Raw genomic sequence first — 18,423 nt, forward strand, 5'->3', positions numbered from 1 at the left:
TCTTCAGGAAGCAGGCTGCCCTGACTTTGGGCTTCTGTCCATCTTAGTAAGTGCTTAATAAACCCTCAAAATTCTTAAAAGCTCTTGATCCAGCTTGGAGCCTGACTTTCACATGACCCCGCCGAGTGCGGTTTATTCTATCAGTTCCCAGGGCAGTAGGACTGGACCGCGCCCTTGGGTCCTTCTGGTTAGAACCTGAGATTAGCCGTGCCCCTGACCGCCCAACCTGGGCCTTCCTCAGGTCCTTACAACTACATAACAGCAAACCCAGGGGAGGATGGAGCACACAGAAGTACAAAGCTGATTAACTTCTTCTTAACGACTCGCCACCCTGAGCAGGTACTTGGTCCCGTCCAGGTCTATAGTCTATTTTGTAAACACGTCCTGGAGGTGCCCCCTACCAGCACACTGTGCACGGACGTACAGAGCTCCATCCAGGTACAATCCGACCCCAGCAGGTCAACTGAACACTGCTCTGATTTAACTCCCTTACGTGGCTGGCTCCATCCCCCAGAGGTATCACGGGAGGCTGCTCCAGGCTCACCACTGTACCCATGCTTAGCAGCCAAGGTGTTCCCTGATGAAATGGGTCTACAACCAGGCCCTCACATCCTGCTATCAAGAGTCACAGAACGGACTTCCAACCTTACATGCCTCCTGCGTGGAATTCCTCTCAAACTTGAAATTAAATTATCCTGCCAGTCTTGAATCCGCCCATCTGCCATTGCATATGGATAACCAGTAACCTCCAGAGACATGCACACTCAGAATTCGCTTGAAAAACAGACAGAGGGAGAAGTTTTCTCTATTCTCTCGGCACACAGAGAAGGGAAATCTCACAAGGTACAAGGGAGCAGCACCAAACTAAAGAACATATTTTATTTTTCATAAAATAGTGGCGCGTGAAAACTATCATATATTACACATATGCGCAAGCAGGACCACCTTTCCCGGCATGGCGAGGAGAATAGACTGGACTGCTGGTCTAGCGCTTCTTGATCTATTCATGGCAACCGTTTGTTTCACAAGAGAAAGAGTCAATAAGCTCTTTGGGTGCTTCTGAATGATCTTTCTCCCCCTTCTCCCCTCCTTTCCACAAATCAGTCCCAACGTGTATAACATTGGCTTGGTTTCCATTAAAAAGCCACAAAATGTAACACTAAAGGGTTTCTGAGGGCTGGGCCTCTGGGTTCTTTTGTTAGGAGATTTCTTTTGTTGTCTTTATGTACAGCAAAATACTTGTTTCTCTTTTTATTTTCATGGAAAGAGAAAAAACTGTATTGCACATCATTTGCATTTACAAATGCTAGGTTTGGTGGAAGTTTCCGTCTTGGAGAAAGACCATTTGTGAAGGCTAGGGGCTGGAGTCTATTTTAAGTGACTCCGAATCCACTGGAGTGTGCAGACTTGTCAGGCTTTCTCTGTCTTCCTGTTTGCACAGAAGTTGCTGTCTTAGAGGCAGCCTTCCTGAGGGTGGGCCCCCCGGGATGGCTCACTTGCTAGAGAGGGACTCGCTCTTCTGCCTCTCTCTCTCTCCCCCCCACCTCTGCAGCCCAGCAGAGGCTCTTTAATTTGCAAAGAACTTATCTTTTCTCTGATTTGTAAATGGATAGCCAAGCTAACTCAAACACACAGATGTATATTTACAGAAGGTTCTAAACAAAAGTTTTCTTCTGGGGGCGGAATCAACCACTTGACCACAAATTAGTTACACAAGAGGCTACTTCAGGAGGAGCTCTCCATCACTGAAAACAAAACACGACAAAAACCTTTAAGGACATTTTTACTTTCAGTGTATCACAGCATCCTGAATTTCAGGGTAAAAACTTTTTTTTTTTCTTTTACTTTTATTTAAAAAACCAACCAACCAACCAAGAAAAGCACCGTGTTGTGGCTCTGACAGCCGCTGCAGCTCTCTGGGAAAGTCTCCCTCCCCGCTGTCCCTCCAAGCCCTTCACACACAGGTGGGCGGCTGGGCGGGGATCTCGTATTTTCCGAGATGCGTTTTTTGGGGATGCTGGGATTTTTTGTAAATTCCACTGTTGGTGATGACGCTGGCCGGTTTCCTCCGGCTCCTTTTCTTGAACCTGCGGCTGCAGACGTTCTGCCAGGACTGCAGAGTCTTGGACGTCCAGATCCACATGCCGCTCGTGATGCCCACCACGAGCAGCATGAACAGCTTCACCATGAAGATCTCCACCGCGGGGATGGAGGCGGCCATGAGACAGTCCAGGGCTTTCGTCTGGTTGTTCATCCTGCACTTGTGCTGCGCGGCCAGGACCTTCCAGTACTCCATGTTGAGGCGTTCGTAGAAGTAGCAGGCGATCACACAGGTGGCCGGCACGGTGTACAGCACGGAGAAGACCCCAATCCTCACCATGAGTTTCTCCAGCTTGTCCGTGTTCTCCCCGCCTGTCTTCATCACCCTCCGGATGTGGAAAAGGGCCACGAAGCCCGAGAGAAGAAAGGAAGTGCCGATGACGAGGTAACAGGCCAGCGGGATGAGGACGAAGCCGGTGAGCGCGTGCACGTCCATGCTGCCCACGTAGCAGACGCCCGTGAGCTCGTCCCCCGCGACCCTGCGCATCACCAGGATCAGGATAGTCTTCACGGCCGGGATGGCCCAGGCTGCCAGGTGGAAGTAGCTGCTGTTGGCCTCAATGGCCTCGTGGCCCCACTTCTTGCCCGCAGCCAGGAACCAGGTGAGCGTGAGGATGACCCACCACAGCGAGCTGGCCATTCCGAAGTAGTAAAGGACCAGGAAGACCAGCGTGCAGCCCGTGCTCTCCAGGCCCTCCTGGATGACATAGAGCTGCCCGCTGTCGCGGTCGCAGGCGATGCTCTCGGCGCCGGCAAAGAGGCGGATGATGTAGCCCACCGAGTAGACGCAGTAGCACATGGAGAGGAAGATGATGGGGCGCTCGGGGTACCTGAAGCGCGCCGGGTCGATGAGGAAGGTGAGCACGGTGAAGGCGCTGGAGAAGAAGCACAGCACGGACCACACGGCCAGCCAGACCACGGCGAAGTGCTTATCGTCGCGGCTCCAGTAAACGTCCACGCCGGCCGTGCAGAGCGGCGCGCACGACGCGCTCTTCTCCACGCGGTGGAACTTGCCGGGGTTGTCGCAGCCGGCGCGCCCCGGGCCCCCGTCCTTCAGCGGGTGCTCCTGCGCGCTTTGGGGCCGCTGCGGCCTGAAGAGCGGCGGGAACATGCCCGAGCCTCGGGGGGGCTCGTCCGAGCCGTTGTTGGGCGCCTCCATGCACAGGTAATTGGGGTCGTTCTTGTTGGGGAGTTTGCTGCAGTCCAGCGAGTCGGGCCACTTGAAGTTGAACTGCTCCATGATCGGGGAGCACTTGAGCCGGGCCTGTTCACACATGACCCGGCAGGCGGGGATGGGGGTGGAGACTTGCTCGGTGCACATGGGCGCGTACAGAGAGCACAGGAAGAAGCGGAGGTGGCCGTGGCAGCCGTACTCCACCAGCGGCGCGAACTCGTGCAGCTGGATGGCGGCCTCGCGCTGGTTCTCGTGGCCCATCAGGTTGGGCATGCGGGTCATGTTGTAGCCGATGTCCTTGCACATCGGGATCTCGATGGACTGGCACTTGCCGTCGCCCGGACGCTCCATGTCTATGGAGCTGATGGCGGCGCACGAACCCATCACCTGCAGGACCAGCCACAGCCGGGGGCCCGGGCGCAGCATGGTGGCGTCGGAGGCGCCCTAGCGGGGAGGTCCGCTCCCCTCAGAGCCGCCGCTCCCGGGCTCGGGCTCGGGCAGCTGGCCCCGGCTCCTCGTCCCCGCTCGGGCCCCCGCCCATGCCCGCCCAGCCTGGCCCGAGCGGTGCGCACCGCGCCCCCCGGCCCTGCTCTCCGCGCCCGGCCTCCGCCGAGGTGGGGCCGCGGAGGAGAGGAGCAAACTTTGCGAACAATACCGGGAAGCGAGAGAAGCCCCCGGAGCGCTCGGCGCGGGCTGCAACTCTCCGCCGCGGCAAACTTTGGCCTCTTCTGGGAGCGCCCGGACGGCGGGGGCGCACGGTGGCCGGGCCCGCTCGCGGCGGCTCCTCCCTCCCCGCGCCGGCCCCGGCCCGGCCCGCCCGCGGCTGTTTCGAGGATTGCGTCCCGGGATGAGAAGACTCGCAAAAAGGCAAAGGGGGAAAAAAGCCGAGCGGTGAGAGGCCCCGCCCCCGGGCCGCGCGCCCCGCCCCCGCCGCCGCTTTGCATGAGAAAGCCGAGCGCCGGGCAGCCAGTCCCGCCGCCCCGCCGCGCGCTCCCCGCCCCGCGGGGTCGCCGCCCGGCCCGGCCCGGCCCTCCCGGCCGTCCCGCCCGCCGCCTGCGCCCTCCTGCGCCACCCTCTAACTTTGCCCTCGCTGCCTCCCCGCCTGCGCCCCTGTCCCGGGAACCCCAAGGGCGCCGAGGTTACTGGAAGTTCGGAGACTGGCCCGAGAGGGGAGGGGTGGTCCGCGGCGGGGACTGGGGCGCGTCTTCCCTGGTTTTTATGGTGGGTCCCGGGCGGAGGGCGCTTTCAAAGCGAGGTGGGATTTGCGTTTTACAGCCTTGGCCATAAAGTGGCCCCTCAGCTTGTAAACCTGCCCGCGTCTTCCCGAGGCCGGGAGTTAGTTACCAGGCCTGCGCTCGGGGCTCCGGCTCCGGGGAGGGGTTTTCTTTGAAATTTCAAAGGAGAGAGCTAAGGGCAGGGGGGAGGGGCTCTGGGAATCCAGATTTTAGGGCCGCTCGTCAGAGGTCTCGGCATAGAAGGCGAGGGGGAGGGGCGGGAAGCTTCCTGGGACTTATGTCCGCGCCTCCCTGGGAAGTGGGGGCTCGGCTTGTACAATAGTGACCCCCGCCCCCAACAAAGCCGCGGAGTGGAGGGGCCTCGCGGCAGGCAGGGCTGTGATTTCTTCTAGGCGGCTGAGTTTATTTATTATAGGAAGTCATTCGCTCGTCGGGTATTTATATTATTTGGCGAGTGATTTGCCCGGCCTGCGCCCTCCTTGGCTACAGCGCCGTAAGATGATGCGGAGTTGGGGGTGGGAGGTGGGAGGGCGCTGCGTCAGCTCGGGCCGAGGGTCCCCAGCTCCCGGGGGAGGCGGGGGCGCGCACGCCACTCAGTTTTCGTAGAAAGTAGAGAAGGAGCGGCCTGGCCCAACGCCCTCAGCTCACCCGTTTCGGATTGGGGCCAGTTTGTGATCAAGTCACTTAGGACACAGCGCTCCCTGCCCCTTGCCCCGCGCAGGGCGTGCACAGTGGGCGCACACACCCACGCCTCGCCTGCAGGGAATATGCAAAGCGCTTCACCTTGCATCCCGTGTTAACCCTTAAATAAACAGTACCCCTAGGAGGTGGCCGGGTCTCTCTCCTCTTAGACGCCCTTGAGGTCAGGGTCTTTTTAGTTCTTCTGAAACTCCAGGATCAGGTACAGAGGGGTCAGTTGGAGGACTTTCCCCGGTGGGAGGAGAGGTCAGAGGAGCGGGCCGCGTGCACACAGGCCTTCTTGATCCTCCCCGCTGTCTGAGGGTGACGCTGGCGAGGTGTGCAGTGTGTACAGACATCCTGGGGATCCGTGCTGGGGCCCCGCAGCCTTGCCGCCTTCCGCCGGGCTCCGCAGGAGCTGGTGATCCCCGCTGCGGCAGACGCGCGGGGTCTGCCAGCTTTCTCTGGGAAGCGCCCAGGAAGGAGCCGCTAATGACAGGCCCTCCTCGTCCTTCCCTTAGGGAAGCTTTTTGTAAGCGGTGGCAGAAGTGGGGCACGTCCTCTGAGAAGGCTTTTGAGAATATTGGCTTATATTTAAAACAAGTGATACGGTTTTACATCTGTAAGAAACTTGGGAGAAAGCGCTTATCCACTTATTCATCCATCGGTCCGTCCAACACTTCTTGAGAGGACTGAGGCTGGGACTTGCCCAGGGTCCCGGAACTAGGAGGCAGGTTCGTGCGTGCACCCTGCACTGAACCATTGTCCCTGGACCTCAGTGGGAGGTGGGGGGGGGGATTAAGATGAGCGAGAAGGTGGAAAAGAAGGTAGACGCTAATGCGGTCAGAACAGCCACCTTCGACTGTGTTATTTCCCGAGTGAAAACTCACATGCTTTTTAAAAGGCTACCGTTTTTCTTATGATAGTTTTATTTCGTGTTTTAGTCTACTGAGTTGTTTTCAGAACCTTTAACTTTAAAAAGATTCTGGGGACATCACTTGGCTTTTCTAGAACTTTGCTTGCCAAGGTCCTTCCTTGGCACCATTTCCCTTCTCTTTCTTTTTGTTTTCCCCCCTCAGAAACTACTGGAAATATAAATGTGAAGAAGTAAGAGAGAACACCAAACACCGGGAGGGGGGTGTGAGCTCCTAATTTATCTTTTATGTGCTGTATTAATTCCGCCCTGTGCGGACCCATTATTTTAGCGATAACCACTTCAGATGGCTTTCTTCTCTCGTTTTTATAAAAATGTCCGCAGAAGTGCTTCCCTCTGCCCAGCTGAGATGGAAACCAACAAATAGACGTTATTACAGAAAATGAACGCTCAGAGAAATCAGCAACTGCAAGATACTCTGTAACTAATAAATGAAAAGGGCCTTTTGATGGCTGCAGCTGAAAAGATATTTTATTTTATTTTTTTTCCTGTGTGTGGGATTTGAGATGTGTGATTCTAAGGAGCAGCGGGGTCCCCTGCTGCTCAGCCCTGGCTGGCGACTGGCCCCCCTCTGGCAAATGTTATGGAGAATTGGGAGGAATTTTATGGCTGTCTTTCCCTCAGCTCTTTTTTCTTTTGTCTTCTTTGAAGAATGACTTTAGACATTTTATTTACATATTTAACCATGGATGAAAGAGGGAAAAGAAAGCATTTGGGGCTGTCCTGGGAATAGTGATATGTTTAAATTAATGGAAATCTTATTAGGTCTCTAAAATTTTGAGCAAAGATTTTTAATGAAACTTTATAATTAAACATGATTTCAAATAACATGCAGGGACAAGGAATATATATATATATTTTTTTTACCCCAGCTACCTGAAGAAATATATCGGAGAGCTACTCTTAAACTTTAAGTACCTTCAAGTCCTTGCAAATGTTCACCCAGAGAAGTAGAGGTTTTTGAAAGGAAATATTTGGGGAGTCAGGCAATATTTTGAAGGGGAACTAAATACTTTTGGATGGAAAGGAATTGAAAGGGAGGCAGAGTTTCATTCTATTCGAGCAAAGTCCAAAGAATAAAATACTTCGACACGGATATTGCTAAAAATCACAGTCGTATCTCTTATTATGTTATAGTCAGTGGAAATCATAAGCACTGTGCGAGGTTTTCTGAAATGGAATTAAACAAGGCCCACATAATCTCTTTAAGATAAAAAGTACTGACACTTTCAGCAATAGAGAGAAATTAAACCATAGACTTACCATGTTACAAGCTAATTGCAAGAGCAAACGTGGAATATCAGCAAAGGTTATGAAAAGAAAGAAAATAGTGCTGGTAACTTTGAAGATAAAAAGTGTTTCCCATGATCTTAGTGCTTTTTCAGGAGCTACCGCGTGGATGATCTCTCTTGGCACATTCAGGTTTGGTGATCCAGTGAAATAGTGTTGTGTTTCTTCTTCTGTCTTCTAATGTCATCAATATTTGTATTTCATCAGGGACTTCTCCAATTCCACTTTCAAGTAAGAATGAAATGTGATCTATTTGCTCACAACTGCCTGATGTGCAGAGGGGTCTCTGATACCAATAGGTACTATTTTTCCTGACCTCATCATGTGTCACCTTTCTGCAGAAACTTATGCTCAGATTAAAAAAAAAAAAAAAACAGGGCTGGAAAATTCTATTTTCTAACTGAGTAGGCATGCTCTTGCTCTCTGCCCCACATTTTTCTCCAAGGAAGATGCCTTTAGTCATCGGAAGGGATACTAACTAAAGAAAACACACTGTGTCACCAGAGAACCAACGCAAGTTGCAGCAAATTCGACAGGCACAAAAGTTTTAATTACACCTAAAAACACCAGTTGTAAGTTGTTGGTTGGTTGAGGGCTGTGGGGGGTGTTGAGAAATAAACAGAAAAGCATCCACATCATAAAATTGATGACTGGAGTGCACTGTGTTGCTCCATGACCATTTAGGCAGCTATTTTAAGGCCACTTCCCTTGAAATGTGGTTTGAAATATTACCAAAGTTTCCACGGGGTGCATTAGTGTGAATTGCAAATCAGAGCATGTCTCTAATCCCCCTTTCAAGGCCCGGCTTTGGATCACTGGCGTCTACGGGGCTCCCTACTGCTTCTGGCGCAGGAGGGACCATTCAAGGGGGCAGCTTCTCTCCTCTATTCCCACACTCCAAAAAACAACACCGCAGACAGACACCCTCCAACTAAATTAGATTAAACTCCTTCTCTTCCACAGCGAATTAGCCTTTTCACTGCCCAAGGTTCATTATTCAGCTCCTCCTAATTTAAAGATACCGAATTTCTTTTTCATATCAACGACAACAGCGAAAACAACAAACATCCCGAAAAAGGGGACAAAGCCAGTCTTTGGTGGAAGTGCTTCCAAATTACAAGGACGTAATTTGTTTAAAACATAGGAAGCCTTAGCACATGCCTGCTCAAAACACAAGCAGATCAGCCCTTACCCCGTGACAGAACTGGCCCCCAGAAAAAGGGCTTCAACCTGCAATTCTGTATTGGGCTGCTTTTTCGAAGAATTGTATGGAAAAAAAATCACAGAATTCCAGAAAAATGAAACAAAAGACTTTTCCTGTGTGTGTGTGTGTGTTTGTTTTATTTTGTTTTGCGTTTATGTTCCAAACAGCTTTAAGGGACGATCGATTGGAAGTGAACGCACATGAGATGAGTTCAAACTTCCTTTTCCGACATCACTGCTTGCTTCTTTCCCCTCCCTTGGCTGTTTGGAATATATTGATTTAATTACTCACCTTCCCGTCTGTTTCCTCTCTGCTGCCCCCACCCCGGAACCCTGTCATTGCCTGTCCCGAGGAGCTGGGCCAGCAAGTGGAAGCTAAGAGAAAGATCTGCCCCCACAGGCTCTGCCCTGCTCAGGTGAGGGAGGGCCATTAAACCGTCCCTTCAGGGACAGAGCGGGGATGCCCACAAGCCTGGGCCCGCCTTAAAAAGAAGCAAGAAAGAACCCCACTCTCAATTTTAACCTTAAGTTGGCTGAGCCTGAACCCAGGTGACCAAAACCATGGGCAACCCTTCTCCGTGGTGTGAACTGTGTAGGATCTGAGTCTGAATCCCCTCCACCGTGTTCTAGCCACGTGACCCAAGGAGAGTTCCTTCCAGCCTCTGTGCCTCGGTTTTCTCATCTGAAAAATGGGCACCAGTGGGGTTCCCACCTCACGGGGCCTGAGGAGGATTATGCCCTAATATGTGTGAAGTATTTGTAACAACGCCAACAGGTAGTAAGTGCCCAGTTCAGAGCCGCCATTACCATTGTGGAAATACAGTGTCGGTGGAAGGTGAGAGCACCATCAGAGATGCGTCTGCCTGGGTATGACATCAGTGAGCACGGGCTTGGGGAAATGACAGAGTTAGGACTGAAATAATACAGCCTAAGCATCGTATAAGTAAATCATTAAAATGCTAACAGGAGAAAAGCCAATGGAGCATTTGACAGGTGCCAGGCGCTGTTGTAAGCCTTTTGCATGAAATGACTCATTTAATCCTCAGGTACCCCAGGAAGCAGGTCGAGGGAAGATTCCCACTTTAGAGACGAGGAACTGGAAGTTTTGGAGTCTAAGTAACTTGGCCAAGGCCACGGCTGACGAGCAGAGTCGGGATTCAAAACCAGGGGGGCTCTGAGCTCTCTTCACTGCGCTGCCTGCCTCCCAACAGGAGATGCACAGTAAGTACATGTAGTCGAGCGGGGGTTTCAGAAAGGGACCCTGCTTGGGTGTCATGTCAGCAGTCAGTAGAAGGATGAAGGCCTGGTTTATGGCCTTTTCTCTTTCCTCCACGACTGGGAAGCATTTGCCGCTTATCATTTTGATGTTCTGCCTTCTTGTGTTTGAAGAGCTTCTTTAGGTCACAAGTGGTGAGGAAAAGGTGGAGCAAACATTCACAAGGTGTGTTAGTTTACCCCTGTCCTCAGCTGTGTGACCTCAGGCAAGTTACTTAACCGTTCTGAGCTTTGTTGTGAAATGAGGATAATACCACACCTCCTTGATAAGGTCTGAGGCAGGATTAAGTGAGACAACTCATCCAGTGCCTAGATCTGGGTCTGGCCGGTCGACGTCAGCCGTCAGCCGTGCGGGATTAATCGGTCTGTAAACTCCCACGTCAGTCCACTTCTCCTTGTTAAGTTCTTCATTTGTCTTCACCGGCTAGAAGGCAAGATGGTTTACCACTAGCATCACTTACAAGTCTTCTTCTTTCCGGTAGAACTGCTGGACTCCTAGCTTCCCTCTTCTTCCTGGAATTTACCCAGGATGAGCAGCTGACACATTGGAGCCTCTCTGCTGAGTTGGGGGCAACTCGGGGGTCGGCCTCCTGAAACAGCTGTGGATCCCCGTCCTCCGCCAGAGCCAGTCCTCAGCTCCTGCGGGTCCCTCTCCAAGACGGCTGCTGTTGCTGCGTTCACAGCCGATACTGTCCCTAGTCCCCGTGCGGCCTTTTCGCCGTCCTCCACGTAGCTCTGACACGCAGCGATGACTGTCTGCTGTCTTTCAGGAATAGTTCAAGCCTGAGCCTCAGATTTCATTGCAAGAAAAGAAACTCATTCAAATAGTTGTCTGCTCTGCTCTCCTCACAGTAATGACAATTCAAATGCAAAATTACAGTTTTCTTCGAGGTCCAGAATAGGGTGGGGAAGAGAGCTGTGCTGTTCCTGCAGGATTTCACTTTTGTTTCCTAGAGTAAGACTTGGGAAGGTCTGCATTACTGCTCTCGTAGCTGAGCCATTACCCTGGGATTCAAGGTACCCTCCTTCCTTCTGACAGTGTCTGTCTGCTGGTTGGTCAGCCTCTTTCTCTGTCTTCCCGTTTCCTTCCCTCCCTCGTTCTCTCTAACGTACGTGTATTATATATATATAATCTAATTTTGTATATATATAATCTAATATATGGATATATTCAAAATCAATTTTGAAGCTGAATTTCCAAACTCGATCCCCTCCACATTCCCAGGATCGAGAACTGTGCCCGACGCATGTTATCTCAATAACTCAGTGAATGACTTTTTCTGCACTGACACCAGGCACAAAAGTTTGTGCCCTCCCCATGGCTGGGAGATGCAGAATGTGCTGCCGGCCTATTTACGCAAGGAGCGGGGACACATGAAGCTGAACTGGCCCCGAGGTTCCAGCCAAAAGAAGAGCCGCATCCTTTTTTTCCTTGAATATTAGAAAACATTTATTTCCCCTGCACTCTTGAAAGACTCGGTCATAAGTCAAAAATAATTTCAAGCTCTTGAGGAGCCTCCCCCGGTTCCCTCAGGTGTGGGCAGCGGGAGGGATGTATCCAAACAGGGGCGTCCTCTGTGATAGGCTCCAGGCAGCTCCGCCACGAGGACACGGCTGGAGAGGTGCTGTGTGGGCCCGCAAGAGTGAAGAGGCAGAGGGGCATGGTCCGCATCCTGATCATCATGGTCACTCACGCTTATGGGATCCTTGCCCCAGGCCGCGGACTGTTCTTGGACCTTTAAGAACCTTCTTATTGTTTCCTCCTTGTTACAACCCACACAGTTGGAACGATTGTTCTCTCCATCCTACAGAGATTAAGTTTGCAGAGGTTGAGTAACTCCACACTCACACAGCCCGAAGTCGTCAGACAGACCCTGGACCCACGCTCTCCCCAGTCCCTTGTCCCGTCCTTCAGTGTCCAGCAGGAGAAGCAGAGGACGCCAGAGCTCAGGAGACGGAGCAGAAGGAAAGGGCAGATTGTGTAGGTTCTGCAGGGGTGAAAGAGCTAGCAGGGCTTGGTTTATATGTGATTAACGTACCATGTAGCTTAGGATCCGAACCAACACATTCTGGAGAGGGTAGAGGGTTGCTGCTGAGCATGCTGGGAACCAGGGGCGTGGACCAGGAAGATCTGCAAGATGACGACCGGCGACTCTTCAAGCCCCGACCCCCTGACACACCGTGAGAAGAGCTCTTGGGCAGAAATCACGGGCGGTTGTGACAGTCAGCGTTAGGTGTCCACTTGACCAGGTGACGGTCCCCAGTAATTCAATCAAACATGCATCCAGGTATTGCTGGGAGGGCATTTGGTAGAGGTGACTAACTCCTACAGTCAGTTGACTGTAAGTACAGGAGATCATCCTCAGTAATGCAGGTGGGCCTCTTCCAAGGAGGTGGAAGATCTTCAGAGAAGAAGAGGTTTCTCGGAGGAAGAAGAAGTTCCTTTTCAGCTCCCCCGAGATATTCCAGCCTGTCCTGTGGATTTCAGTCTTGCCCAGCCAGCCCTCACCACTGCGAAAGCCCATTACTTGCAATAAATCTCTCTCTATCTATATCCTACTGTAGGTTCTGTTTCTCTGGTTGGCCCCTAACTAATACAGTGGTCGTGAGGCTCTGGGGTCAGATGGATGGGGATTCCGGGCTTGGTTGCATGACATATGAGTGGGGTAACCAGGGCCCCCCTTCAGATGTGCAAAGGTAGCCTGCACAAGCTCTTAGCTATGGGGGTGTGGGGCTGCAATTCAGCCATACCTCACCCCTAAACCTTGCATCCTGGCCCGGGCCTGTGTCTGCCGAGAGAGGCCACCCTCCTCCAGTTTGCACACAGACCCTGAAGTCCCGTTCCACTGAACTGTGTGCCCTTGGAGAGCTCTGCTGAGAGGGTCACCTTTCCCCAATTCACACAAGCGCTACTGGCTGCCTTGTGGACAGCCTTGGATATGTTATTAAATCTTTCTGAGCATCTGCTCCTTCTCTGTAAGATGGGAGTCATGTCCTCAAAAGGTTGTTGAGAGGGTTTAATGAGATAATTCACGAGAAAAGCTTATCACAGTATCTAGCAAAGGGCTGCCGTAAAGGTTGGTAACCGTCAGTATTATTGCATTTGTTCCTCTTTGCAATAGTTAAGAATCTTGCTAGTAAGTGACAAAACCCAACTCAAACTGGCTTAAACCAAAAAGGTTCCTCTCTCTGGGAGCACAAAGGGTGAAGCTTCGAGCAGAGGCTGGGGGAATAAGACATGGGATGGGCGTAGACCGATGGGGATGCACCCCTGGGGCCCTGCGGAGGAGGGTGGACCTGCAGGCAGAGCTGGACCTTGCGCGGGGGAGGAGGGGCAAGGGGGTTGGGTAGGCGTCTGTAGGGTCTGCTTTGGTGCCTCAAAGGCTTCAGTCCTCCAGGGGCTGGCCAAGGCAGTAAGGCAGGAAGCCGTCTTTTTGGTCACCACTTGGCTATTTGGTGAGCTGCTTGCTGGGATCTGTTGGCTGTCGAAAGGGTGTGGCTGAAACCAGAGGAGTGAAGTTCCTGGGTGTCACAGCTGGTACCTCCGTGACTGCACACGAGGAGCCCCACTGCAGCTCGACCATGGACCTGCTGGAGTTGGAACGAGGTATCCGGGAAACACAGGGCCATTAGGATGCCACTGAGGAAGCACGAGTTGCATCCTATTTTGGCAGCTTGCATGCATATCCACTGGGCTCAGGGACGGCTTAATTACCAGCATAATAGCAGGTCCACTTATGGCTTCAGGTTTCATAGAGGAAAAGGCATCATTGCAAAACACTCTTGGTGTGGTTTATTAAGCTGCGAGGCCACGCTGCCGTGAATTTAAGTGTTTGGTGCAGTGCTTGGAAAAAAACTCAAGCCACAATTTGTAGAGAAGGGGATTTCAGAATCTAGATCCTAGGTTTGGAAGGAGGTCAGGAAGATTTTCTGCTTCCTCCTCCTGCTTCCTGCAGGACCAGGTCTGCACCATCTGACATGAATAGCTATCGTAAAACAAAGAAACACAGAAAGAGTTGTCCGAGAAAAAGACTGCAGAACCACCGGAAGTTGGAGAGTTCTATGTGCTCACCGCAATAGCCAGGCTGTAGTTTAAGCTTCTTGCTTCCTGACCTGCTCTTAGAGGTGAACCGGATCCTTGTTTCGGATCAGCTTGGTACATGCCTGTTGAGTGTCTCCTGTGCACCAAGTACGGGGCCCACACTCGGGGGGTGGGAGGGAAATATTTTGTTCTTTGGGAGCTTGTGGCCAGTGAGAGAGACAGAAAGATCCATGGATGCCCTGTGGCTGCCTTTTATGTAAATTAATGTTATGCGAATTTGAATTAGGGTGATATAACAAATATTAATAGAGTCTCGTTATAACAAAAGTGGAAACGATGTCACTCACGCCCCGATTTTAAAATTTAGTAAAAAAAAATCAGATAATTTTAAACTTAGCAAACTAAGCTAATAGTAAACTGTATTTACTCTCTTGCTACAGGTCAGTGCCATTTGAGCTAGAAAAACTGAGAAATTCCTTCTTTACGTGTGCTTCTTTGCAAAAATTAGCCTTGACTTATGCAGCAGATTTGAAACAGGCAAGATCGTCGTGAACAAATCCTTTGTGTAAAGCGCCTCTGCCCTATATTTCAGGATAACGTTTGAACGCTGTGCTAGCTGTCTGCTCAGTTCTTTTATTTATGTGAAAACTGTTTCGTTAGCTGAGGCTGGAGTAGGCAACCGTGTCCTGTGATCGGCCCCATGCCTGCTTTTGTAAATAAAGTTTTATTGGAACACAGCCACGCCCATCCGTTTACATTATGCAGATGGCTGCTTTCACACGGCAGTGGCAGAGCTGAGTGATGGCAACAGACTGTCTGTCCCGAAATGGGTAAATTATTTACGATCTGGACCTGTATGGATTTTTGTGTGTGTGTGTGTGAGGAAGATCAGCCCTGAGCTAACATCCGGTGCCAATCCTCCTCCTCTTCCTGAGGAAGACTGGCCCTGGGCTAACATCTGTGCCCATCTTCCTCCACTTTATATGGGCTGCCGCCGCAGCATGGCTCGACAAGCAGTGTGTCGGTGCGCGCCCGGGATCAGAACCGGCGAATCCCGGCCACCGCAGCGAAGCGCGTGCACTTAACCGCTTGCGCCACCAGGCCGGCGCCTGGACCTTTATGGAAAACATTTGCTGACTCTCGGCCTAGGGTCTTCATCACTGGGTTATGTGATTCCATTTGCCCAGATCTATGGCGCACATTTTCCAGTCTTGCATTACTTTTATTGTCCAACGCTGTGTTGGTGCCCCTTCCTCTCACCCTCATCTTGTCTGAGCTGGGTTCTGTCTGGGCTGATTGGCAGAGGCTGGGAGGTGGTGGAGAAGGCATCATCTGAGCAGACCCCTGGACTCAATCAGTCACTCGTTCATTCAGTGAGGCAGCAAGTGTGCGCTGAGCCAGGCGCTGTGTCAGGGACAGCGATGCAGCCCCAGACAAGGGAGGGCAGGCCCCAGTTCTCAGTGGGGCAGGTATTATAGGGGAGACATGTTATATGCAAATGAACACAGGCAGGAAGAGAAGTTCAGAGACGGCTGTATGCCATGAAGATAATGAGGAGAGACGGGAGGGGGTGACCGCTCCCATGAGGTGGTCAGAGATGGCCTCTCAGGAGGTGATATGTGCCCTGAGAGCAGAAGGACGAGAAGGAGCCAGCCAGGGAATGGTCTGGACCCTGAGACCCAGAGTGCACCTTCCTGCGGTCCTTTGTGGGTGTGCTTGCTAAATAAGAACATGACACATCCTGGCTGCCAGTCAGGGTGCTAGAATATTACAAAGTCATGGTTCCTGTCACCATTCAGGAATTCACAAGAGGCCTAACATGATGGCTGGGCCAGATTTCTGGGTCTGGATCTTGGCTCCACGTCTTAGGAGCTGTGTGACCTCGGGCAAGTTGCTTAACCCCTCTGAGTCTTGGTTTTACTAACAGCAAAGTGGGGATAATAATAGCAGGACTTGCTGAGCAATGGTAACGTGTAAGGGTGACTGGCAGTGCCTGATACAAAGAACACCCCAGCGCTCACCCGGCTTTTGCCGCACCCAGCCCTGGGGGTGGATTCACGGACACCTCACACTGGGCGCATGGCAGCACCTCGTAGTGTGTGCTCAAATAACCCTGACTAGTAGTAGTAGAGGGAATATTTGTGAACTGCATGACAGGTGTCCTCACGGAGGGCTGGTGGTGTGAGGGTGGGGATGACTTGCTTCGCTTTGTGGGGTAGAAGAGAGGTTTCCGGGAGGAATTCCCAGAGGAGGCAAGATTTAAACAGTCTTAGAAAGGTGGGTAGGAATTTCCCAGAGGGAGCAAGGAGGAAGGGCATGTGAGGTGGAGGGAACAGCGTACACAAGGCCCAGTGTCTTGAGGCTTCGCAGCTCGTTTGGAGAGTGGAGAGGGGTCCACGGGCATGCATATTGTGTGTGTGATAAGAGCAGGTGCTGGCTTTCAAAAGCTCCTTCTGGCAGTGGTGTGGAGGGAGAGGGGGTAGGGGCACAGACACAGAAGGGAGAGAGGGTTAGTAGATATATCAAACAGTTTAGGTCAAAGAGGGTGAAGAAATGACGTTAGAAATGAAGAAAAAGTATGCATTCAGGGGACATTTGGAAATGGTCTCCAGCTGGTGGAGGAGTTGGGGGCTGAGTGAGGAGTTTCTGGCTTGAGAGTTGGTGCTAAGTGTGCTGGGGATGGAGTGAGAAAATGCCAATCGCACAGAATCTGGTAGCCTCTCAAGCTGTGGGGTCCCTTAGGGCAGCCCCTGCGCCTGTGGGCTCTTCCAGAGTGTCCTCACTTGAGACGATGCTGGTCCAGATGGAGCTGGGCTCTGAGTGAACATCACCAGGATTTCAGACTTAACTATCTCATTCATCATCTTTACCCTGACTACACACTGAAATGATACTATTTTGGATTATTGGGTTAAATAAAATATATCACAATTAATTGTACCACTTTCCCTCTACTTTTGAAAAAGTGGCTACTAGAAAATTTAAAATCACATATGTGGCTCACATGACATTTCTCTCAAACTGCTGATCTAGATAAATGGTCCAGATTTGTTTCTCAAGAACTGAATCCATTCCACACACATGCTGTATTTGGCCTGTGCGGTGTTTTAAAGCAATTTGATTAGTGAACTTTAAAGCACTGCCATATTTTCACATTAAAATGGAGCTTTCAGCATCTCGAGAAGTCTCCAGATCTGGCCACAGATCTGGCTGGAGGCAGGCAGCCCGTGCCCCTTTGTCAGGACTCCTGCGGTCCAACTCCCCCGGGGCCCCATGCTCCTGCTGTCACTTTCACTGTGGCCGTGGCCTCTGGGCCGAGAGTGGGCAGTGTCTTACCCGGATCCCAGGCTGGGGAGAAGACCACCCAGATCATCTAGGATAACCCCTGCTTCTGGGGTAGACGGTGAGAGAAGACGGCTCGGGCAACTACCCAGTCACATTTGAGACAGTGAAGGTCTCTCTGCCTCAGTTTCCCTGTGTGTGAAGTGAGCATAATTACATGTACAGAGCAGGAGTTGGGAAGCTTAATTACCGTTTGTGAAGTCCCACGGGGTGGCTGGCTTAAGACTTGTGGGAAGGATGCTCATCATGGTTTCGTCTTTGGCTCTGGCTCCGAGCTACACAGAAGTGAGTCACCAGCTGACGGATGCGGGCGGATCAGCCAACACAAACAGGGCCATCACAGCTGCCTCCAAGGGGGGCCACCCGACTCCATCAGACTGGGCTGAGCACCTCTAAATCACCAGAGCTGTCCCCTGTGAGTGCCGTGGGCCCAGGACTGCTGAGGGGTCAGCAAAAAGAAGGATGCCCTTTTATCTTCTGACCTCCACCTCAAATGCCCTGTGGACAGTGTCTTCCGAATTCCCTCAGAGTCCGGGTCGGGCAGCCCACGTCTCTGCCCCTGGCTGGCTCAGGTGCGCTCGGCTGCAGGGCCCTCCACCACGAGCGGCATGATGAATACCTCCTGCTTCAAGTGCCCCCCCTCCTTTGAGCCCCCACTAATCAGCCAGGTCCCCCAGCCCTGCCGCAGGCCCAGACAGGGGTCACTGCCCAGAATCATTTGGCACCTTCCAGAAAGGCTAACGAGATCGAAACTCCAGGTGAAAGGAGAGGAAACTCCCGCCCAGGTGGGCAGGTAGGATTTGCTGTCCGGCCCTCGGATCCTACTGCACTTGAAAGCAGATTCGGGAACGAAGGCAGGCCACCCCTTCTCATGAGCGCCGCTGGGGCAGAACGTGGGCTCTGCCGCGGGCATTGCCTGTCTTCTGCCCTCCGGGGGCTAGTGGTGTGGGATTTGCAGGGCTGGCGTGGGCTGCAGGAGGCCAAGGGGTAGAGGAGAAAGGATGCCACGGACGGAAGGAGGGAGGCTGGAGGGCAAGTCGTGGAGGTCTTCCTGCTTCACCCAGGACCCTAAGGACGCACGGGCAGCACTCTGCTGGTCCCCACGCCGAGGTTAAAGCCAGAAAGGAGAAGGAGGACTAAGGCCTCAGGT

At 52.2% G+C, this 18,423-nt stretch overlaps 1 protein-coding gene across 1 annotated transcript; it reads right to left on the minus strand.

The window, feature by feature from the left end:
• Window positions 1-1,766: 1,766 nt before the first annotated feature.
• Window positions 1,767-4,107, minus strand: FZD10 (frizzled class receptor 10). The gene has a single exon (XM_058531231.1). It carries the CDS (start codon window positions 3,698-3,700, stop codon window positions 1,955-1,957), a length of 1,746 nt encoding a protein of 581 aa, XP_058387214.1. The 5' UTR covers window positions 3,701-4,107; the 3' UTR covers window positions 1,767-1,954.
• Window positions 4,108-18,423: the final 14,316 nt, after the last annotated feature.

The sequence above is a fragment of the Diceros bicornis genome, chromosome 35 (genome assembly GCF_020826845.1).
Source record: "Diceros bicornis minor isolate mBicDic1 chromosome 35, mDicBic1.mat.cur, whole genome shotgun sequence".
NCBI classification, from domain to species: domain Eukaryota; kingdom Metazoa; phylum Chordata; class Mammalia; order Perissodactyla; family Rhinocerotidae; genus Diceros; species Diceros bicornis.